This window comes from Sarcophilus harrisii, chromosome 4 (genome assembly GCF_902635505.1).
Source record: "Sarcophilus harrisii chromosome 4, mSarHar1.11, whole genome shotgun sequence".
Taxonomy (NCBI): domain Eukaryota; kingdom Metazoa; phylum Chordata; class Mammalia; order Dasyuromorphia; family Dasyuridae; genus Sarcophilus; species Sarcophilus harrisii.
The window spans coordinates 269,049,651-269,074,425 of NC_045429.1; the positions used below are offsets into that span (position 1 = coordinate 269,049,651).

At 45.5% G+C, this 24,775-nt stretch overlaps 1 protein-coding gene across 1 annotated transcript; it reads right to left on the bottom strand.

Moving 5' to 3' along the window:
- Window positions 1–2,459: 2,459 nt before the first annotated feature.
- VEGFA (vascular endothelial growth factor A) lies at window positions 2,460–23,895 on the bottom strand (the record flags this gene model as incomplete). Its single annotated transcript, XM_012549055.2, has 8 exons — window positions 2,460–4,397; window positions 6,789–6,920; window positions 8,775–8,846; window positions 12,059–12,091; window positions 12,642–12,718; window positions 14,116–14,312; window positions 19,051–19,102; window positions 23,116–23,895. Coding segments are annotated over 8 exons (1,365 nt in total), but the record flags the coding sequence as incomplete, so codon positions are not given.
- Window positions 23,896–24,775: the final 880 nt, after the last annotated feature.

Genomic DNA, 24,775 nt, shown 5'->3' on the forward strand with positions numbered 1-24,775 from the left:
ACGATTTCTGAGTTTCCTTCAAACTCTAAGCCTTGTAATCTCATAATCATATTTCTACAAAGGCCAACTATTCTGTTATTCTCATGAGAAGAGGGCTTCAGTTCTTTATTTAGCTCCTCTTTTCCAGACTCCATCCTACCTTTCTTTTGCCTGTTTGCATTTAGTCTAGACTATATTATTTTGCAAATTGTTAACGTTCTTGTCTGGGACTTTGCAAATGCCACTCCCCAATGCAGAAGTCCTTCCCATTTCTGTCATCTATCCAAATACTCTTCCCCACCCCTACCTGAACATTCTTCCAAGAGCCACTTCAACTCCTACTTCTTCCAAGAAGTCTTCCTGATCTACTCCAAAAAACTACCCCATTCCACTTATAGTCATTAGATTGAACTAGAAATTGTGTCATTTTAATCTTTGTATCTGGTACAGTTACTGGCATAAAGTGGGCATCACCCTAGTATCGTCATTACCACCAGCCTGAACTATTGCAATAGCCTCCTATTGAGTCTTCCTGCCTCTATTTTTCCTTTTTCTATTTCCCTTCAATCCAACTGTCATGTAACCACCAGATTTCATGTCATTCCTCTGCTAAAATAAATCTTCAGTGGTTCCCTATTGCCTACCAAATTCAATTTACTTTGCCTAACATATTTCATCCTTTCAGAGTTTGCCACCCATCTTATCTTTAAAAATATCACTGTGCTCCAGTCCCTAGAACATACACTCTACTCTCTCATCTCTGCACCTTTGCCCAATCTGTTCCTTCTATCTAGAGTGCTCCTCCTTCCTCTTTTTGCTTAATTTCAAACCATCCTTTAAAGCCCATTGAAAGATCCATCCCTTTGGGGAAGTCTTCCATCATCACTCATCAGTAAGTTTACTATTGCACAAAATACTTCATTTTGCATTGTCATATCAATGTTTTACTTCTCTCTCTACTAGACTATAAGTTTTATGAGGTGAGGGACTATGTCTCATCTAAACTTTGGATCTCCCCCAGTGCCGAGCACTATCCTCTACATACAATAATTGCTCAGTAAATACTTTGGTTTATTGTGAATTCAAATAGATTAATTGTTCTGTTTTCTGTTTTTGATATCCCATTTAGATTTTTGAAAGTAAAGATTAACCTTTTATTTGTATCCCCTGCCCACTTTCCTGGACATGTATATATAGGCCTGGACATGTAAAAGATACTCAATGATATTGAAAATTGACTAGAACTGCAGAAGCCCTTAGGGATCACCCACTCCAAATCCCTCATTTGACAGATGAGGAAACTGAAGCTCTGAGAGGGAAAGTGACTTACACAAGGCTACATATATTGTATGCCACAAAACCAGGATTCAAATCCAGATCTTCTGACACCTTTAGTAACTGAGGAAATACAAAGGGTGACCAGGGCAGCTAGTATGTGCTAGAAAGAAGGGAAGAAGCTAGAATATTAGCACCAAGGATAAAAGTAGGAAGAGTACCCCTCAAGAACATTTTGCATTCCCACTGAGTACAGAACAAAAATGAGTTTATGCTGCAATTGGGGTCGGTGTGAGAAAGTCACAATGTCAACCAATTGAATCAATTTAGTTGTTTGTTTTCTTCATTCTACAGGTCAAGCAAATGGTTTGAGGGGAAGGATTTGAGGGGAAACTATATTATACCAAATTCTCAGTTAGGTCCCATCATCCCCACCCATATCCACCACCAAACCTTTCCTCTCCCATCTCCCAGTAATCTGCTCTAGTGGAAAGGAGACTTCAGAGCAAATCCATGGATTGACCCATCTTCTTTCTCCCTTCTCTCTAGTAGAGCTGACTACTACCTCAACTCAACCATCTCCTCTTCCTTTGGCCAAATGGCAGAGCAAGGCACTACTTGGCCCCTGAAGGCAAATCAACCAGTCCTAGAGTTTCTCCAAGATCCCATTTAAAAAATGTCCTCCTTACACATCTCCCACCTCTACCCCCCAATCAGATAAGTTAAGATTCTTTTATACCCAGAGAGGCTTCCAGAGATCCAGTGACTCAAGCCCCTTACTCAGCCACTACAATGAGGCCTTCCAGAAACTAGGGTCACGTGATTCTGCTCCCTACCCATAAAAAAAAAAAAAAAAAAAAAAAAGAATAGAAATCCCAGATTCCTAATAGGAGGTAAAGGAATATAAGGGAAGGAAGTAAAGGGAATTAATTGTAAACCAGAAGTAGAAACGGGAGGAACTTTTGAGATCAGAATTAAATTTTTTAATACAAAAAGCTTCTTTTTTTTTAAGATATAGCTGTATTTTGTTGTTGTTGTCGTCGTTTAAAAATAAATATGTACTACGGAATATCTCAAGAAACTGCACTAGAGACAAAGATGTGATGTTAATATCTTTTTTCCCCACAATTATTATGGATAAACAGTAGCACCAATAAATAAATGATAACAAATATTAAAATTAAAAAAGAGAGAAATTTAGTATGTAGAATTTTCTATTTTTTTTATAAAAACAGAGTGGCGAAGTCTATTTCATCAAATCACATATATACATAAACATATATATATATATATATATATATACAAACACAAGTAGCCAAATATATATATAGTATGTAGATGTATATTGAAACCTTATTTCAACAGGAATGTGTGGGGGAGCAGGGAAAATGGGGAGGGGCAAGTGTTAGAAAAATTAAATATCTGTTCGAAATATGCTACTGACCATCGCCAATGGTCCCCCCCCAATCGAGGTGAGGAGATACTGGAAACATGAACTTTATTCCCCCCCCCCAAAAAAAATACAAATAGAAAAGAAAAAGTAAGAGAGAAAAAGAGAAAGAGGTATATTTATAAATAGTTGAAATTAAATATTAACCAAGAATACTGAAAAAACCCTACTCTTTTAATTAAATTAACTGTTTTAATTTCTAATTAAAAAGGGATATTAAATAAGTAATATAAAACACTTTTTTTCTTTTCTCTGCCTACATACCAGGCATATGGATCCTGTTCTGTCTCCCCCCACCATGGAGTAGGAGGCAAGGTCAGGGTCCAGGGTCAGGGAAGCATTCCCACACCCGCAGCCACCCAGCCACCCAGCCACCCATTCGCCCTTTACCCTTTGTGCCTGCCTGTCTTTAGACAAGCCAACCTCGGACACCCTGGGGGAAGCTTCCTAGTGGTTTAGTAGTCTTGAGGGTTTATCTCTGCCTTCTAAAGCCTGCCTCATTGAGCAAGAGGAAGACAGAAGGGAATAGCTTCTCCTCCTTGGGAAAAGGTTTGGGAAGAGGGACTACATGGGGGAAGAAGGATGTATTATCACAAAAAATGCACCGCCCCATCTCCATATCATTTGTAATATCCCTCTCCAGAAATGTTCCATTGTGTTGTGAAGGACACCCAGGCAATTTAGAACCAGGGAATAGGATGTCTTATCATCAGGGGAGTTTGGAGAGCACCCCATCACTGTAGCATTCTGTGGTCCCCATTCCTCCTAACCATGCTGCTTCCTCTTTCCTGTCTCTCATCTCCCCGTCCTCTCCCCTTTCTTGACAAAAACAAAACAAAACAAAACAAAAAAACCCCAACAACCTAGGGGGCAGGTCCAACGTACAATCCAATAGAGTAAAATATGGGGGGGGGGGGGGGGGAGCACAGCTGAGTATGTCAACATGCCCTCAAAACCCAGAGCCAGGCAAATTCAATCTCCAGGTGCTGGACCTCTCCTTCAGTCATTCTTCCTGGGGCCAGCAGGACAAGGCAGGCCAGGGAGGGACAGAGTGGAAGGCACAGATAGATAGCTCTGGCCTCCCCCAAAAGAAGGTGGCCACGCCAATATCACTGCTCCCATCTTTCCCCAGCTGGATTCTGTATGGGGATATTTTTTCCCCACTCAAGTCCACAGCAGTCAAATACATCCAGTGAAGACACCAATAACATTAGCAATGTTAATTATTAAAAAAGAATATATATATTTTATATGTACATATAAAATATATATATTTATTTTTATATATATGTATATATATATATGAATGCATGTACGCGTGTGGGTGTGTCTATAGGAATCCCAGAAATAAAACCCTCTAATCTTCCTGGCTCCATGATTTAGCAGCATGAAAAACAGAATTGCAATCCAACTGGAAGAGGGACCCCTGCTCGGTCTCTTGCCCGGGAATGCTTCTGCCGGAGTCACACCTTCCGGACTCAAAGTGCTATGCGCCTCTCTTCATCCTTCATTTAAGGTTTCTTTTGGATTAGTGTTAGTTTCATCATCATTGGGTTGTCAGTGTTGGCGACGGTGGTGGCGGTGGTGGTGGCGGCTTGTGATTTCTTTTAATTGTTCTGATTCTGTCTTTTCCAGGTCTGAGAGGTCTGGTTCTAGAAATGCCGAGGGGCCTCACCGCCTTGGCTTGTCACATCTGCAAGGACAAAGACCAGAAAGGTTATAAATGGTACTAACTGTGCCCAAGCATTCTACTCTCCATCTTCCCATGCACATTTGGCAAATGAAGACTAGGCAAATGTGTCCTGAAACTTTTGGGAGCTGCTAATTGAGTCCCACCCCACCTCTGAAGGGAGAAGATACAATCCTTGCCCTCAAATTTCCCTTGAGGCTGATGGGGAAAATATAATTCCTGCACTCAGGGAGTCCCAAGTCTGAGAGAGGAGACAGTCCCTATTCTTAAGGCTTTCCCCGTTCTGATGAGGAAGATACCATGCTCCTGACTTCAGGGAGCTCTCACTCTGACTGAGATGAAACAGACATGACTCACATTTACAAAGTGACATACCAGCAGGTACCAACAAACAAAGACCAATTAATTTAAATTATTTGTGTCAAGCACCTTATAAACCTTAAAGTGTTATAAAAACATCAGCTTTTACTATTATTATTTGTTAGTAATAAATTCTCGACAAGACAAATCAAAGCAGTGATCAGAGTTGTTTGAAATCAAACAGACAAGGACAACTCAGGGGTGTGAGCCATGAGCTACATGTTTTAAAGGTACACAATTTAATAGAGCAGAGTGGGAAGGGTGTTTCAGGCCTCAGGTACAAACTATGCAAAAGCTTGGCAGTGGGAATATTGCCTTTTGGATAATGGTAGAAGTAGAGGGACTATACTGAGGAGTAAAAAGTAAGATGAAGATATGGATGGTCCTCAAAAGTCAGATAAGAAGGAGCCCCTAACACACCTAATTTTTAGCAGGGCAGGTGACATAAAGAAGCTAAGCATTACTAGGAATACCCCTCTTTCTCCACTTCAGTCTATGAGTTATATCAGAGCAGAACTAGTGAAGCATAGTTGGAAAACAAACACCTCTATGAAGAATATGTGCAGACTAATGTCAGGCATCTTCTTGCCTCCAATTTACTGTCTATTGGATTTAGGGGAGAGAGCAAAGGAAGAGGGAAACAGATGAGGAAGAAATTCTACTATAGAATGCTTTCAAATGAAGAGAACTCTCAAGTCTTCTCTTCCATCCTCTTGACCCTAAAAAAGACCTATCCACCCTCCACAACATAACCTTGCAGAGCCACTATTAAGGGAGACTGAGATCATATCTTCTAGACTAATGGAATAGGGTCAGAGAGTGGAAGTAGGCAGATTAGGATGAGCCTGTGATGTCTGAGATGATATTAGATTGAGAATTTGCTTTCTCAGTCTAATCCAGGTGCCCAGTAGCCTCAGATGCTCCCATCTACATGTTCCCTTCTCACTACCACTTATACCAAATTCTTTTACCACTAGAAGCAAACAGTTACATCTACTCTACTTGATTGTATCTTCATAGAATCCCAGGGAGAAAAGATTAGAATATGCTTCAGCTTTCCCTTACTCCTCCCCCTAACACACACTGGTTCCAGATCCTTCATGGGACAAATGGATCCCTCACACCAATATGTCAAGATCCATATTGGGTGCTCAGCATACCCAACCCCTAGGCAGTCACATGCCCAGGGAAGCTAGGTTTAAATAAGCAAAAAAAAGGCAGCCCAGGCAGAAAATGTTTCTAGGTTTTTTGTTTTCTTTTTAGTAATAACAAATGGGAAAAACCAAGTTGGAGAGGAGATCAACTTAGGGTTTCTTTAACTTCCCCCACCATGAAACCCTTACTTGCTGCAGCATACAGGAAATATGGATATAGGAGATATGCAGCAGATAGGAGCCACCCAATTTACTCCAACAACAGCACTGTTGGTATAAAGAACAGGAAACAAAAAGTAAGGAGATATGGGTTCAAATCCTGGCTCTCTTCCATTCTCTTGGACTGAAGTTTCCTCATGTGTCAAATGGAGGAGAAAAATATCTTCTCTGCCTCCCTGAAGAGTTTGGGAAGATGTTATAAGAGTCCAATAAGACAATGCTGGTAAAAAACAATGAGAGATGACAAAGCAACATAAACACACATTATTAATAACAACCACCTGGACCCAGACAACACAGCACATCACAGGGCGTTACCCTCCAAGGTAACACCACCACATGGAGCCACGCCAGTCTGTGCACCCTGCCAATGGGGGCAGTTTCCCTGGCACCTGGCCAGGACAGAACCCCGACACTCCACCCTCCACAGGGGGGATCCTGAGAGCAGGAGAAAGTAGCAGTCATAGAGCAGGGAGCTAAAAGCCAAGCGAGCAGTCTGTTTCTCTATGTATGTGTGTCTATCTCTCTCTTTCTCTTTCTCTCTCTCTCTCTCTCTCTCTCTCTCTCTTTCTCTCTCTCTCTCTTTCTCACTCTCGCTCTCTCTCTTTTTCTCGCTCTCTCTCGCTCTCTCTCTCTGACTCTTTCTGTTCGGGAAACCAACCTGCAAGTTCGTTCGTTTAACTCAAGCTGCCTCGCCTTGCACCTCGAGTCTGTGTTTTTGCAGGAGCATTTACACGTCTGTGGATCTTGTACAAACAAATGCTTTCTCCGCTCTGAGCAAGGCTCACAGGGACTGCAAAAAGGCAAAAGGAAAGAGATCTAAGCTAGAGCTTCAGCAGAGGGAAAAAAACCATCCCCGTGCAATATACCCCCACCCCTAACACATTGCCATCATGGGCTCCCACCTCCCTTCAATGCCCTCTCCCGGTCGTGCCATGACCGGACCCCACTCCCCATTCCCAATATCAGAGAGCTACAGCAGAAAGAGGCAAAGAGGCAGCTTTGGAGAGGCCTGCATGGAGGAGCCAAATGGGGCAGAGAGTTAGCTAGGAGAGGAGTCCAGAAAGAGGAGGCTGGTCTGATGGGACAAAAGAAGCAAAGACACAGCGTGCTTGAGCAAAGGCAGGTCTCAGGACTCCCAGAAATGGAGGTGGGGTTTCCTCCTTTGGCATGGTATATGGCAAAGAGCATAGGACTTGGAGTCAGAAGAACTGAGTTCAAGTCCCACTGTGCAGCTCACTACTTGTGTGAACTTGGGTAAATCAATGGCCTCTCCAGGCCTGTTCCCTCCTTTACAAGATGAGGTTATTGGACTTGATGGCCTCTAAGGTCTATTCCTGCTTTAAATGGACCAGAAAAAAGACCTGTAATTAGGTACTACCCTACCCATTTGGGGATGTTGGGGTAGGACGCGCTTGGATTCAAGAATGCCTCCAGCTCTATAGAGATATTGTGGAAGAATGGGGTTCATACCCTGCCTAAGACACTAACTAGCTATGGGACCCCAGGCAAATTATTTAATTATTTTGTCTTCCTCTTCTGAAAAATGAAGAGGTTGGGCAAGATGATCCTTTCCAACTCTAAATCTATAATCCTATGATCCTGAGAAGACAGACTAACCCAAGAAACTCCATTGGGAAGCAAAAGAATTTGGGAATCTCATTTGCAAAGTCCCTTCCCACCAATTCCCAGCTTCCCCAAAGGGGACTGACCTCCCCCCCAAAAAAAGAATCAATACTACTAGGATCATCATTTCTAATGCCCCGAGACACAGAATCATATGGGCCCTAGACCTCTTGACAATCTGTAACATGAAGAGAGATGGGAAGCAGGTCACTATACCCTCCCCAGAACTAGCCAGGTACAATCCCAGGAGCATCCAGGGCCTCAAGGCACTGCTGTTCCCTCTTTCTTTCCTGAGAAAAGGGAAGCCAGAGTACATCTTTATCCTAGGCACACATTTCATTGCTCCCTTAAAGATACAACAGAACAAAGATTTCTTCAAGGAGATAGGGTCCATGTTAATGACTGTGGCCTAAGTTGAATGAGGAAAAGGTGGAACCAGAAAACCTTTTCCTGCTTTAGCAAGAATTCCTCTCCATCCTTATCTTGTCATGGAGTAGGAGGGGAAAAGATGGCAACCATAATATTCTTCAGAAATTCTCCCCACCCCGCCAATCCCAGCCCATTCCACATTCTGCATCGTCGCAATGTCATTCGCTTAAGTACATATATTCCTTTCCCAAACCCTCCTCAAATGTTCCCCTACCCATCCTTATCTAAGACCTCCCCATTTGACTTTCAAACAAATGCATAAGCCAAGAGCTAGACTGGACAGGCACCACTTCCCAGTGCCCATGCCAACAGAGACCCCACCACCAGTGCCCAGTGGGTGAGAAAGTCTGTGCCCAGCCAAGCCATAGCACCCACCCTAGTCCTCAAGAACCCAGGGCCTAAACAGACGGCCACCACCACTTTGACCCCACTGGTGCCAATTAGTCAAGTGGAAAAAAATGGAGACACTAGGGATGGGAAGGGAGGGAAAAGATAGGGAGGGGTGTCAATGGGTGCTACAAAGAGAGGGTCTGATTATAGGGAGAGGGGATTAAGGGGAAGGGGTATTGAATAGCGCCGGGCACCAACGTACACGATCCAGGATTTATACCGGGATTTCTTTCGCTTGCGCTTTTGCCCCTTCCCCTTTCCTCGATTTGATTTTCTGGAAAATAAAAAAACAGAGACAGAGACAGACAAAGAACAGGTGGGATCCAAGGAAGGGCAGGAAGAAAGGGAAAGAAGCAGAAAGGGTCGGGGCGAGGGGAAACACATCCCCTCCTAAGCCCAACATCCCAATGGCTTCTCTCCCTAGGGAGGAGAACAAGAGGAGAAGGAAGCAAGCTAAAGGGAAGATGGTCTTGGGGGAGAGGGGGAAGATGTGTACCATAAATAAATCCCTTTATCATCATTTTGCTGACTTTGAAAAGATGTAGAGAGGTGATAAATTTGCCATTACCCTCATAACTCTCTCCATTCATATCACCACCTCTGTCAAGGGCAAAAAATCCAAGGACAGTGGGATTGTGGGCAGAAGGCATAGGGGCCATATTTATTTCTAAGGTATTACTATACTTTGGCAACTTACACCATCCCTATATGTGATAGGAGTAGAAAGGATATTGGCCTTGTTGTATTCAAATCCTTATTCTGATAACTATGTATCTCATTTTCCTGATGTGTGAAGGAGAATTTTTACTAATATTATTATTATATATAATAATAATAAAATAACTGACATTTATGTAGCTTTTTAAAGTTTACAAAGTGCTTTACAAATATCTCATTTGCTCTTTACAACCTGGGAGGAGCTATTATCCCCATTTTCCAGAGGAGGAAACTGTAACAACATTGTTTGTTGTATTGTATTTTTTATTATTATAATATCACAATGTTACAAGTATAATAAATGGTCTATGCATTTCTGTTTAAATATTAATAAATAAAATTATAATTATATGATAATATCATTACTATTATCACCACAGTGCCAGCCATGGCTCTTGAAGTCTAGAACAACATGATCTAGTAGAATAGACCGAAATCAGAAGATGCAAGTCCCATTAGTCACTTCACCAAGACTCAGTTTCTTCATCTTTTTAATTGGGGTGATGACACTTGGATTACCTCTCCTTCACAAGGTTATTAGGAGAAAAACACATTATGAGCCTTGAAAGTGAGAAATAATTTTAACCATTTAAAATATTTCAGAACTCTGAAGACAGGCACCCTAGGAAAAACAGTGGAGAAATGTCCCACCTCTACCAAATTGGGGTGCTTCCTTCAGCCCCAGCCACATATAAACGTGAGGAGAGGGCAGGGGGCCAGTACTGGACAAAGGCTCCAGAATTCCAGACTATGGTAAAGATACCCTTAAGGGTCCTCCCAGAAATGATGCAAAGCAACAAGGAGAAAAATGGATAGCAACTCAAGGTCCCGGGGGGCCTCCAAAACCATTTCCATGTTAAGAACATTATATGAACTTTGAGGGGGCTGGGCCAACAGCCCTGACTCACACTCCTGACTTTCCACTTAGCAACATTAAGAATCATCATAAAGGGGGATGGGTTGAAGAGCCCAAGGCATTGACTGGGGAGCAAGTATGCTTTATGATATATGTGTTGGAAGAATGATCTGAGCAGTCACAATGTGGAAATCCACTCCATAATGTGTAGGGCCATCCTGGGCAATGATAACTGTCCACTCCCAGGAAGAAGTCACCCTCCCACCCCCCAGAGCCTGAGGGAAAGCGGGCTTGTGGGTATGAGGGGGAGGGGGGATTGAAGGGGGTGTGGGAGGGGAGAGGCTGGGGCGTAACTTGGCAGGGTATCTTCCCCAGGCCCTGTCAGAGCCTGTTTGCCTTCTCACAAAATTTTTTTCCAAGCTACCCCTCTCTAGCTGCAGGCAAGGCTGATATCCTGGGAACAGACTGAGGTGGGGAACAGGGGGCTGGGACTCATAGGGAATGAGGAAGTGGGAGAAGTGGTGGGCTGTGGCCTTATTCACCCCCACCAAAAGGAAACCATCATTCCTCACACTGTCCCAGTTGGGGGAGGTGGATACAGCTCAGGGAGTTTTGCCAAAAAAGAGGGGAAAGGGGGAGGAGAAAGGAAGGGGGGCCTCCATTATTTTCCTAGGGTGCACTGGGAGAAGTAATAAGCATTAGAAGGAAGGGAGAGTCCTGGGAAACCAGATTCATTCATCCAGAGTCTCTCCACAGAACACTTCCAACATACTACCCCCTCTGTCCCATCACCACTAAAACACCACTAAAACTGCTCCAAAACTAGGAGAACATGATGGCCTTGGAGGGGAGAGAGGAGGAGGTTGAATCTTGCCCATCCCTAAGACCAGTTACCCCCAGGACAATGGGTAAGGGGAGGAATAGAAAAAAGGGAAGAAACTATCTTCTCTCTCAATCTCCATCTTCTTTTTTAGGTTCTCAGCAGCCTGACCCAGGCTTCAGAGGTTTAGCTTCCAATGAGTGGCCTACTAACCATCACCTTATACTGGTCAGTTTCTGTCTAATATTACTATGCCCTTAAAGTCAGCCTTTCACCCTCAACACCATCCCATTCCCAGATTTTAGAACCCTTTAAAACCGAGGAACCTAATCAGGTCAAATACTGGATCTATTAAACCAAGCTAGCAAAAATCTACTATCTAATCCAGAAGAGTGTCAGATTCTTAATTTGACCTCAAAACCATCCAAGGGCAATGACAAGGTAGAAACCCCAGAGGAACCTGTTTCCCCTCCAAGTACAGTCTTCAAAACTGAGTCACAAGTTAGCAAATGGAAATATATCACACACCCACCACCACCTGTTTTCCTGACAGCTCCAACCCCCTGCCTGTACCCTGATCCTGTGGCAGGGTATCAAGTATTCTAGGGATTGACACCTCCACCTGAGGGTCAGGCTAGGGATCAAACAGGGTGTCAGAACAATACAACAACACCAAGCAAGGCCATATGTAAGATATAAGAAGGCCCAGGGGTTAACAGCTCTTCCCAGCAAATACAAATACTTTGGTTCAGGATTTCCTAGTAACGCTCCAGCCATATTTCAGGACCTGAATGAATAATAATAATTAATTCATTATTAATTAATTCTGGAAGGAGCTAAGTGGGTTCTCCACCTAGCAAGGCAGATAGGGAACTATCTAGACAACACAAAAAAGAGGGTGCCTTCCACTCTACCTTCAAACCTTCCTCCACCCACTGATCAACTCTCCACACTTATACCTAGACTTAGTGAGGTCTGAATAACTCTGAATAATGAACCAACAGACCAATTAAATGGGCAGAAAAAAAAAAAAAACCCATCAAGACAACCAGCCGAGAAGGGGGAAAAAAGATCAAAAGTTATGTCTACTTACTTCTCTGGTTTTCCTTTGACAACTTTCTTTTGTCTAAAAATGAGAAAATGAAAAGAACAGAGGGGGAAAGTAAGAGAACTGGTTTCTTCCCACCTTGAACATTCTCCCTCCTGTCTTTGTACTGGGGAGTGCCCAAGAATTTATACTCCTTTTCCTCTTCTCATCCTTACTCAACTTAACCTCCTCTTCCATGTTCCTACCTAGTCAACCTCTCAATCAGCTTGGGCACTAAGAAGACAAAAAAAAACCCGCTCCTGACTTCAAAGAGTTTACATACAGGAAGAGACAAAAGTGTACACATATAAATATATGCCCCTCCATTCATTTCCTTGACCTATAACACAGTGTACCCCCAGTCCCATTGGGAGGCCCTTAATAAAAAGTCTCTATCTTCTCTCTACCCACTTCACCCCTCTCTTTCTGTGTCTCTGATTTCTAGTACTTTCTCATTTGTGCTTCAGCCTTCTTATGTCTACCTACTGAACACATTTCTCTCTGACACCCCTTCTCCCTTACTGACTCCCAAGCCTAAGGCTTCCCTTCTCTTCCCCAAAAACACTTTTATACACAAATCTCCCCTTACCTGCATCCACATTTACTGTGCTGTAAGAAGCTCATCTCCCCAATATGCTGGCCCTGGTGGGGCTTAATCCTCATGATCTGGGAGGGCAGGAGGAGAACACAGTAGTTAGTGACCCAGCCAGCCACTCGCCCGACACCCCCCTGTCTCTTGCCACTCAACACCCCGGGATCTCCAGGGATTAAGTCCCCAGGGAATGAAGGAGGTAAGAGGGAGGGGGGAATAATGGCTGTCAATAGGACAAAGCCACAGAGCCCCGCTCCCCCCCCCCCCCACCTCCCAACCCCAATAACCTCAGGGAGCTGATGTGGCTGTTTCGGGTTGGCCGAGCTGGGAATTAGGGTCCTGGGTTGGCACCATTTCCAGCCCCTTCCTTATTTCCCCCATTTTCCCCACCCCAAGTCCATACCCACAACCAGATTCCTAGTACCTACAAAATTCAAATAATTTGGTTCTTCTTTTCACTCTGCTCAAACCCCATTTGAGAGAATAATTTAATTTCTCCCATAAACACTGGCCTAAGAAGAACAAATCCCTCACATTCCTAGATTCTAAGGAAAAGAAATGGGGACAGCAGGGAAGAAGAAGGAGACAAGAGTTCAATATTTTCAAGGTCCTGAGAACCAAGGAATTAAATGCTTGGTCTCTTGAAGTCTGTGCCTCAGAGAACAGCGTTGCCAGTTCCCTTAGGTGCAGAACTGGGAAGCAGTACCAAGGGCAAGACCTTCAGGGCAAAAAGGAGGAGTCAAAACAGGAAGGGGGAGGAGAGGATGGTAGGGACAGGCAAAGCCAAGGACTTGGGCAGGGATTTTGTATATGTTGATGCAGAAGAGAGGGAGTTCTAGGAAAAAATGAGTATTTTCTAGGGAAATGATTGTATCATAGAATTAATTTTTTAAACTCCCCAAGCCCCATGTCCCTAGTGATCTTCCAGTCCTGGCCAGCCAGAGCTGTCCCACAACTTCTGATCAGAGTCCCAAGGACAGTAAGGAAGTACTTCTGGGAAGAAGGGGGTGGAGAGAGGAGAAACAGACACTGTGGCTCCTGCCACTGAATGATTCCAGAAATAAGGAATAAGGGACCAGGACAGGGGAAAAGATAGAATAAGATCAAGGATTTAGGGCTTAGGGTTCTACTACAACAGAAAAACAGGTAAAAGGATACCCCAAAAGGGAGGCTTCTTTTCCTGCAGAGAGGTCCATGCCCCTTTCTCCAAACATTCACATTTCAGGAAAACATGACATAAAGAGAATTGTCTATTCTATTCTCCTGAGAAAGAAATCTCAGACCTCAAACCGACTTGTTGCCAAAAAAAAAAAAAAAAAAAAAAAAAAAAAAAAAAACTCCCTTAAAAAGGTATAAATTCTAAGAAAAATTTAAAATAAAATAAGTTCAATTTAAAATAAATATCTGAACTCTTTTACCCTGGGAGAAAGCTTCTTCCCCATGGGTAATCATCCAAGGCTGCTTTTCTCACCTGCATAGTGACGTTGTGCACTTCGATGGGGACACACTCTAGCCCCTCATCGTTGCAACAACCAGCACACCTCATCAGAGGTACACAAGACGGCTTGAAAATGAATTCCACCTCATCTGGATATTCTTGGAAGATGTCCACCAGGGTCTCGATTGCCCGGCAGTAGCTGCGTTGATAGACATCCAGAAACTTCACCACTGAAGGAAAAGAGTCAACTTATAAGTATGAATGAATGGGTAAACTGAAAGACCCCAGCAAAACCCTAGCCAGTATTCTGATGTAAGAGGGTTTTTGGCTCCTATGCTTCATAGCCTTCAATAAGGAAGGGGAAAAGAATTTTTTTGTTTTCAGTCATTTTTCAGTTGTATCCAACTCTTCATGACCCCATTGGAGTTCTCTTACTCATAAATTACTCTCTCCAAGAGTTACCAAATTTTTCAATACATATACATATAGATAGATATAAACACACATATATACATATAGATATAGATATTAGTGTCATATATCATATCTATCACATAGATATATCTACCTATCCATCTATATACTATATATGTTTTTTGTTCAGTTGTTTTCAATCATGTCATACTCATCATGACCCCATTTGGGGTTCTCTTGGCAAAGATACTGGAGTAGTTTGCCATTTCCTTCTCCAGTTTATTTTACAAATGAATAAACGGAGGCCAACAGGGTGAAGTGACCTGACCAGAGTCATCCAGCTAGTAAGTGTCTGAAGCTAGAGGGTTACACAGATAATAAGTGTCTGAGGATGGTTTTCAACTCAGTAAGAGACTTCCTGAATCCAAGTCCAGCACTATCTACTGCACCACCTAGCTGCCCTATAGAAAGAATACTGAATCTAAAGTCAAAAGATTTGTTTTCAAATCCTGCCTCTGTCACAAATTAGCTGTGTGACACTGAACAAGACTGTTCTCTTTCTAGCTTCAGTAGCCTCATCAGTAAAAAATGAAAGAGTAGGGCTAAAGCATAAATAATATATGGCACCTACTTATATAGTAGATTCCCGGTATGTGTCAGGTACTAACTTTACCAACATTATCTTATTTGATCCTCACAACAATCGTGTAAGAAAAATGCTTTATCCCCTTTTTTTACAGATGAGGAAATTGAGGCAAACAAAGATTATAGGTGTCACATAGCTAAAGATATGAGTCTGCATTTGAACTCAGGTCTTCCTGACTCCAGGACCAACACTCTATTCACTGGGCCAATAAGTGCCCATGAATTTGGTATTGGATTTTTTAAAAATTATTTTGATAAATGTAGTTTAATATAATTGGTTTTCTTTATAATCATATGCATTTTATTTTATGCATTTAAAAACATCCTACAAAGAGGTACACTGCCTAAGAGTCCATGATATTAAAAAAAAAAAAAAGTTCAGAATTCCTGAGGGTTCCTTTAAGTTCCATGAATACTGTTCATGTTACCTCCCAAAATTTCAGCTTTCTCATCAAGTAAAATGGACTCAAGGATCCCCAAGTAATTTTCCAGCATGAACATCCACTTCTAAGCACTTTCCCCTATTCCTCTACCCCAACTCCCTTCAGAACTCTGGCCTGAATTCTACCCCTCATTCTTCTGGCCAACCCCAGCATTGTTAGTTCCTCGGACACCTTCTGCCACACCTGATGGTCTGGGGAAAGATGAAGAAGAAAGTCTGGAAGTGAGATGTAGATGAAGGAATATGGGCAAAGGGGGAGAAAAGAGACAATGTCTTCTCAGAGAAAGCCTTAGGAATCCCACATATTTCAGTAGTGTGCCAACCTCTCCTTCTTTCTGGGGTGGGAGGGAAAGTCACTTTCTCTATTAAGAGTTAATCCTTATAAAATTCATCTCAGATTCACTCTGCCCCATACCCTCAGTCTATAAACTGCTGCTCTTACTCAGCCTGGATCCCTAGCACGGGAAAGAAATGTGTGTTAGGGAGGGTGACAGGTGTGCGAGATGAAATCCAAAGAGAGGACTCTTTCACATGATTAGCCTAATACAAAGAAGGAAAAGCCAATTTTCACATATTTAGGCTTTCCACTCTCATCCCTGTTGTGGACCTCTAGGGTTTCTCAAGACATTAGTAAAACCCGAGAAGAAGCAATGCCAGAGAATAGGGAGGTCTCTGGGGAGCACAGCCACAGGACAAGGAGCTGGCCTTCCACACTCTAGGCATGTGCCTCGGAGACACCTTCCTGGGGAAAGGGAGAAGCTAAGGAAAAAAACAAGGAGGCCTCAGCTGGGCAGCCCTGAGTGTCAGCAACCACTGGGCACGGCTAAGCGTGCCAGGTGAGAGACCAATAACCCTGCCTGATAAGAGCAAACTGCTTGCATCATGGAAAAAAAAAAAAAACAGCCGTGCTTCTCCTCCTGCTGCTAAGCATTTCTGGAGGAACTGAGCAGGTGACAAGGGGCAACAAAGGTTCCCTGAGCTAGGTAACGGGGCAGAGAGCCTGGGGTGCGGTAAGCATAAAAGGGTAACTCAGGGTCAAGGGGACAGGGCACTCAATGACAGCAAAACACACTCAGGGAAAAAGTATCAACAGAAGCCAGGGAGGAACAATTCAATAAAGGAAGCAGCTGGATCCAGTGCCAGAAGGGCTAGATTCAGAGCCCTCAATTCAAATCTCAGTTTCACTCCTTACTTCCCTGCGTAACCTTGGGCAATTCAAACAATAATCAATTGGTTGATCAGTGTTTATTAAGCATCTACTCTGTGCTAGGCACTGGTATTAACTTAGCTTCTCTGAACCTCAGTCTCTTAATATGTGAAATGAGGGGGCTAAATGTCCCCTAAGGTCCTTTCTAACTTTAAAATTGTAACCCAACAAGTCAAATCCACATGGTTCCAAGCTCTTACTCCTAGGATCCCCACCTGTTCTGCCAATCATGGTGTGATGTACAGAACTCTAGATTCAAGCACCCTGGATCTACTGGTTAAGTGACTGTGTATGAATGAGTGAATACCTAAGCCTGGCATTGAACTCAGGTCCTCCTGGTTGGAAAGCCAGTGTTCTACCTACTTCACTACCTAACTGCCCCACTTTTAATCTTAAAAGCTGCTTGAGGCACTTAGTTTAAATGATTTGAAGAAATCACCCAGTCAATATGTGGCACAGTCAGTACATGAACTCAGCACTTACTGATTTCAACTCTCTCAGTTTTCCATATGCTATGTTAAATTGCTTCTCATAATATATACACATCTATTTAAAATATGGTGGAGAGCCAGAAGGAGATGATAGACTCGACCACTACTATTTCATCCTGCCAAGTTCATACAGGTAGAGGGAGGATGGGAACAATTAGCTGGAACTCAAAACCTGGGTTCTTACCCGAGCACCCAGTGCTAATATTAAGCCACAGGCTAGTTGTCAGCCCTCTCTGTACAGGAATGTTCTCTGCATCCCTAGGGGATGGCTAGGAAAACAAATGTTCTTAAAGGACATAATTTCTTAAAATGAAGCATTGAGAAAGATAATTGATCATGGAAATTTCTGGTTCTTGCTCTAAAGGGTTTGGGGGGTGGGATGAAGGAAGAGGTAGCTGGATCTCTATCTGTTTTGACAGATCACGTCATCCTGGGCTGTCCCTCCTCCTCAAGGTGGGAAAGGGTGAAGGAGAGAGAGGTAGTTTTTTTTTTGTTTTTTTTTTTAAGAGTTGTCTTATAATCTGGAGAGATCATAGACCTTTACAAGCCAATGGAGACTCCACCCAAGGGAAAGGGATTTCTAGGCTCTCCAAGGCAAAGGAAAGAAGTCTGCCATCTAGAACAGGTCAGACTATTTCCTTAGCACCCATTCCAATCCCTTCTTGCCACTGACTCCAAATAAAAATCTCCCTTAACACTCAAGCACACACACAAGCACAAATATATTCACACTCACCCAAACACACATGCTCACCAGCTTCAAATATCCTAGGTTTTCCTTATTTATCACAATCTTTTCTCCAATAAACAAAGACCATTTGTCTTGCTTCTCCCAAGCCATGAAGACCACTAGGAAAGGCTGGGGAGGTGAGGGAGGTTTTTGAAAAGGGGGGTGGGGTGGGGAAAGTGAATCTCTTAAGAGCATCCAGTTTGGTTGTGAGTGGGGCAAAAGTTAGGGAACCTTTTCCAGCTGATGGAGAAGGCAAACAAAATAATGGGAGAAAGTGGAGCTAATCCGAGATTCCATTCCCAAGGAGATTGAGGAAACAGCCTGGAAGGGTCCTTTAGAAAATCTTAGCATACAGATTTGTGCCTTGATATAGAGATACAAAGTGATGCGAGAAAGTGAAGGGGATGTCTGCCATTGAAATACCAAAGGAAAGCAGAGTAGGGGTACAAGGGTTAGAGGAAGAATCAGGGAGTACCGGGGGAATGGGGACTCTATCAAACAAAAGACAGGCAAGGTTTAGGAGGGGGAAAGGGGTAGTGAGTCAGCTTTATAGCTACAGCCCTCTGCTGGCACTAAAAGGAAGTTTACCCCAATAATATCCCTATTCCTTGGTACTTGGTGGGGGGCGGGAAGGAAGGAGGAGTATAGGAGGGAAGAAAAAGAACTTCCAACCCTCTCACTGCATAGGGGACTCTGGGACTAGATAAATCACTTTCAGCCTGGAACCCCTGCCTGGCCATTGTCCTCTCTAAAAATTCTAATTTCTAAAGGGTGAAAAAAGGACAAGAGGTTCACTTACTACCTGTGCCCAAGAAGATTTTGCCCAGCCAAGAAATAGACTGAACCCCATATAAAACTAGCTTAAATAAAGTGTCTGCCCTCATTAATCCTATTCTTTCCTTCTGCTTCATCCCCAGGAGGGACCTGAACCAGAGGCAGGGAAAGTCAAGGGGAGTAAGAAGTCAGGGTTCCCCTTTCCCATCTAATGTCCACTCCAGATATGGAAGGAATTTGGAGGATATGATATGAAAAGACTCACCTTCATTCGATTTCCGTTCCCCTTCTTCTGGGGTGGGTGCTGCCTGTGACCACTGTAAATAAATCAGAGAATTAACATAGAAGTATGGGATAAGGGGGGAGGGGTTCACAAAATGAGGTTTACACAAGTTAAACGAGACTAAGATTCTCCCTCTGGTGTCCCCATACAAGACAGAGTTATGGACTGCACTGGTCATAACTCTTACCCTCACAAATACATTTGAGGTCCTGCATCAGGGAAAGGTGTGTTGAAGTGGACCTCCTCCAGCCACAGCATCTCAGAGGAGAGAACCATTGGTCTCCCCCTAATGATAGAACTAAAAAAAGCTAACTATCTAGGTAGTCAGGAAAGAAATTCTTTCTGTCCAGTCTCCAGGCCTTTCTTCAACCCACTTCCTCATTTCTACTCCACTCCTTCATTTCTAGCTATCACTCTCAAAAAAACGCTAATCTTTACACTTAATCAGTCGTCCAACCTAGCCCTCTTCAACACACAGACTCTGGTCCAAAGGCATTGACTAAAATTAAAGGGGGGGGAGGGGGGAACACGATTGAATGTGGGCAGGAAGGAAAGGATCCAGCAAGAAAAACAGCACGGGTGACCTTATCTAGTTGACATGACAAATGCCAGGGGTAAAGTAGTGTCAGGCAGGGAGGTTGGGAGAGGAGAGAAAATGGAAGGTTGTAAGACACCCTCCCCAACCAAAACTCATTTCTGCCCTTTCCCCTGACCCCAGGGGAAAGAAGTAAGGGGTTGACTAATTTGGAGAAAAGAGGGGGGAAACCACCTTAAACTAAAGGGGGGATCTTAGTAATATGGCTACAAGGCCCAAAACTTCCAAACTGTTGTTTCCCACTCCACCCCCTAAATCCAAATCAGGGTTTATTTCCAAGTTTTCTTCCAAAATCTTTCCCTATTTCCTGATTTCTTCTCTCCCATGTAATTGGGGGTTCCCAGATTTTACCTGTTACTCCCCTCTCCAAGCTCTCCCAGATCCTATTGTACCCTGAGCCCCAAGGAGGCTGCTTATCTTCCAGATCTTCCAGAACACTGGACACTGAGTCTCCCCCAACCCCCAACTCCTGGCAGTCAGCCCCTCCCCACTGACTGTGAAGGTCAACAGACAAGAGCCAGGACACTGACAAAATGGATGCCCCCTTTCCGCCCCAATCCCCATATTGAGAGATTAGGGAAGGGGTACCAGGTGCCTCCTAAATTATCTTCCCCAAGGACCTTGAGACCCTTTGGGGCCAAATGAGCAGCAGGTGGGGTTTCCTCTAATCCATAGAGTTCTACACCCCAGTCCTCTCTGTCCCCTAGGCTTTTCCTCCAGTATAAAATCCCCAAACATACAGACTCCTTCAATTCTCCCATGCTCAAAGCAGATATCTCTTCTCTAAGAAGAAAGGCCCAGATGTATATTCCCAATTTTATCAAGTTTCCCCCCTTTCCCCAAGGTGATTTGGTCCCCTCAACTGAAAAAAAAGGGTTTGAATTTGATATATCCAAGATCCTTTCTGGCTCTGAATCTTGACTTTCTCTAGCAACAGGAAGTCTTTTTCACCCTATGTCCCCCCACAACCTAGCTCTCAAGATACTCTCTTGCTTCCCCTTTGCCGAATAGCTCCTATGGCTCCCTAATATTAAGATCCTCTTCAGTGTCCCCAGGAACCTTATTCTCATCTCCCAAGTCCCTAAGGCCAGGGGGCAAAGGGAGACTTCCCCACCAGCACCACTATAGTCACAGAGAGGGGGTGGTGCCCAGGGGGAGGGGCTGGGAGGCTGGTGCCCTTCTCTGGGGGCCTATGAAGGTCATAACTATAGCTAGACAACTCTTCCCTAGTCCTAGTCCAGAGGCCTACAGCTTGGGGGATTGGGGGAGGGGTGGCTGTGCCAGATCTTAAGAGCTCATAGGAATACAAGTGAATTCCACTCAACTTGGGGGGGGGGGGGGGGGGGGGGATTTGCAGAGGAGGAGTGGTCTTTGTTGCTAATTCCAGAGAAAGTGGGGAATGAGATTTTTGAGGATAGGGGTGGTCAGAGGGACAAGTATTAAGATCTGGCAGTACCCAAGCAAATTGTTCAAATAAATGTCCCTAGGACTGGCAACAGCGCCTGCCCAAACTGCACAGCAGTGACCTCCAGGGTAGTCTGGACCTAGTATTCAAACCCAGAGAATGACACCTTTCTCGGCACACTAGGATAGTAGAGAGCATATTTCACAGCGCCTGGGGGAGGGGAAGGGTTCCAGCTCCCGCTCCATTCCTTCCAGTTTCTTTCCCCTAATCACCATATGGAGGCTATAAGGAAGGAGGACTGGGAAATAGTCGCAAGCAGCCCGGAGCCCGGGTTATTACCATGTCAGCGCCAGATCTTAAGAGAGAGCAGCAAGGGCAAATATGCCGAAGAAGCAAGAGCCGAACTCTCCTAGCCCAGATACCCCCGAAACTCAAATGTCACAGCATTTTGGAAACATTTTCAACAAAGTGGGAGGTGTAGGGAGGACAGAATGCCGCTGAGAGAGCCAAACCTCGGCATATAAAACTCCTTTCTCTGCCCTCTGCACCCCTAGGATCAGAAAGCCCCCGTCCGGTTACACATAGGGCTGTGGGGGGAGGGGACAGGAGGCGGGCTGTCACCAGGTCACTACAAGGGCGGAGTCGAGACCAAGCGCCGCCCTGGGCGGGCTCTCCCAGGCCGGGTCCACTGGCAGTGACCGTCCCTTTCCCAGGCCCCGCGGGCGGGAAGGAAAGAAGGGGGGAGGGGGAGAAAAATGGGGGGTCGCACTACTCTATAAAGTGCGAATGGGGGGCGGGCTGTGCTCCCTCCTCGATTAAAAGCAATACAAGACTGGGGAGGGGGGGATTAGTGATGAGATCAGAAAGCAGCTGGAGACTTCTTCTGGTTCAAAAAAGGGAAGGGGGGGCCTCTCAGTGCTAGGAAGTTGGTAAAAGGGGTGTACTCGAATTTCTTTCGGACTAAAAGGGAGTCGGAGGGGGGGCGCTGGTAGGGAAAGGGGGTGCTACCCACCGCGCTCGGCTGGCTAGCTTAAGGGGTCACCTTTCCCGGGAGGATGGGGGGGGGGGGGGGTGGTCGGGGGGGCCTTGGGGGGGGGGGGAGATTGAGTGAGGAATGTGTATCCGTGTGTTTTCTGGGGAATGGGTAGATCTCTCCCAGTCTAGGGACCCCAAGCTCTGGCCCAGGCTGCTCTAGGGGAACACGCGGCCCGGCCAGTCCCAGGGCTGATGTAATCGGCTTCGCGCAGCGCGCCCCCGGCGCCGAGGAGGGGGAGGGAGGGGACTGGGAAGGAGACCTGAGAGAGGCGGGGGTAATGGAGGCTTTACAAGCTGCACTCCTGGGGGTACCAAAAGCTCCCCCACCCACAAACTTTTCTCCAAACTCATTTGGGTTGAGGGGGAAGGTTGGAACAGAAAGTGACATGACCTGAACCTCCGGAGCTCTGTCTTTTTAGCGTGCTCTCAGACTGCTTCCCTCCCTAGTCTAAGATCCGTGACCACCTCCCATCTCTCCCCCCACCACACACACCAGGGGGCATAGCTTCCAGCGCCCCCATGGCCCTGTATGTTTGCTGAAGGACCCGGCGACAAGGAGCAAACTTAAACCGCCGAAGCACTAGCCCAGCCCCTCGGATTCCCTCCTCCTCCCCTCCCTTCGGCCGGGATCCTACGTGCGTGTGGCTCCGGTGGGTGGGCAGGGCCCGCGTGGGCGGCGAGACCCTAACCAGATGCTCTCCCACCTAGAGCGCGCCCCCTCCCCAGCCCGCTCCACACTTCGGGGGTAAAGGTGGGGGAGGGAATACTCTCTAATGCCCGGTGCCCACCAATACGAATTGGGCACAGATCTTACCATCCCCACTCCCAAGGTTAGGAAAAGGAGCTCAACGTCCCCTGTTCCCCCAGCTTTCTTCCATGCTTCACCACCAGGCACTATGCACTGTGCCTCCACCACCCCCACCCCCCTTACCCCGTGCCAGATTGCCGGGCACTGGCCGCCGCCGCCACCACACCATTACCAAGCACCCCTTGCCAACACCAACTCGCTTACCTTAGCATGATGGAGATAGAGCAGCAGGGCTAAGCACCAATGTACCCAAGTGAGCATAAAGTTCATGGTTTCGGAGGCCCGGTCGCGGCCGGTGAGGCTCTCACTCCTTCTTCTTCCTCTCTCGCTCTTCGGCAGTGGCGGCGTCGGTGGCCTTGTCCCCCCGGCGCCTTCTTCGCTGTCTCCTTTTTCCCCCGGGGCCAAGGCCCGGGCCAGGGCCTGGGGCGCGCTAGCGGGCTGGGCGCTCACGGTGTTCTCTAAGGCTTCACCCGTCCATGAGCCCGGCTCTCTAGAACCGAGCCTCTGCCGTTCCCGCGGCCCCCACACCTTTTCTTCGTTTTCTTCTTTTTCTTCTTCCTCTTGTCGCCGCCGCAACTGCCGCCGCTGATGATGATGATCCGGGCCCGAGCGAGCACTGCTCTCCGCTGGGCAAGGCTCGGCGCTACCGGCGCGGACCACGGCTCCTTCGGAGCGAGAACAGCCCAAAAGTTGGACAAAAAGTTTCAGTGCATAGTCTCGTACCCTTGCCCCTTCCACCCCGTCTCTAGCCGCTGACCCGGGTATTGCTCCAGCTACCTTGCAGCCGAGCCTGCCGCCGTCAGAAGCCGGGGAGAAAAGAAAGTGTGCGTGCAAGAAAGGTCCCCCCTCTTGTCGGTGCTTGGCTGGCGGTAGTGCGGGAGAAGTGTCAGTCCCAGAGCCTCTGCGTCCCCGGGTCTCAGACCTGGAAGGGGGAGAAGACTCAGTACTCTTTTCTGCAGTCCGTTCCCTAAAAAAAATCCGAGATCACTTATTTTCCTCTCTTTCCCTCTTACTCTTTGCTCTTTCTCTCTGCCCTCGGCCGGTTTCCAAAATCCAAAGAGTGATTTAAGGGAGAAGGGGGGAATCCCCCCAGGAAAAAAAAAAAGTCCTCCCGATTGTAGTGAGGAAGGAGGGAATCGAAAAATAAATTGAGAAAAGAGAAGATGGGGGAAAAAAGAAAGGAAAAAAAAAAAAAAAAAAACAAGAAAACGAGAGCAGCCCCAATAGTCAAGCGCAATGTGCAGAAAGGGGAATATGTCGCTCGTCCTTCCCTTTCTCTTCGCTGCCTCTACCCGGCTCTGCTCGGCCCAGTTTCTCCGCCTCTCGGTCAATTTAACTGGCCTTGAGGACCGCCTCCCTTTCCAGCCCCCACTCTTCGCCCCTCAAAGGCGTAAAAATATTTAGCTCCGCCCTTGTCCTCCCCCTCCCCCCATACCTTCTCCGCCTCCTCTCCAGCCATCCCTTCTCCAACCTCAAGCTAAAGTGGAATTAAAAAAAAAAAAAAAAAAAAAAAAAAAAAGCTATTTCGCTTATTCCTCTATGTCTAGGAACCCCTCCTCCCCAGTCCCTTACCAACCTATTCCCCAGTTCCTTTCCTGCTACTGCCAACGAGTTGGGGGTCTCCCCACACCTTCTATATTAGCCTTAATGTTATAGAAATGTATCTAGACACCCCATTTTCAATAAAGGACTTCTCTACAGGTGGGGGAGACATGAAAGTTAGGGCTCCTATCATTTCCATCCTCTCCCCTTCCCCAGAGAAACCTGTTGCAGTTAAAGTGGGTACTTTTCTCCCCCCCCATAATCAAAACTGAGAATTATCTTTGCCCCCAAGAAATTCAGTCTGTCTGTCTGTCTGTCTCTC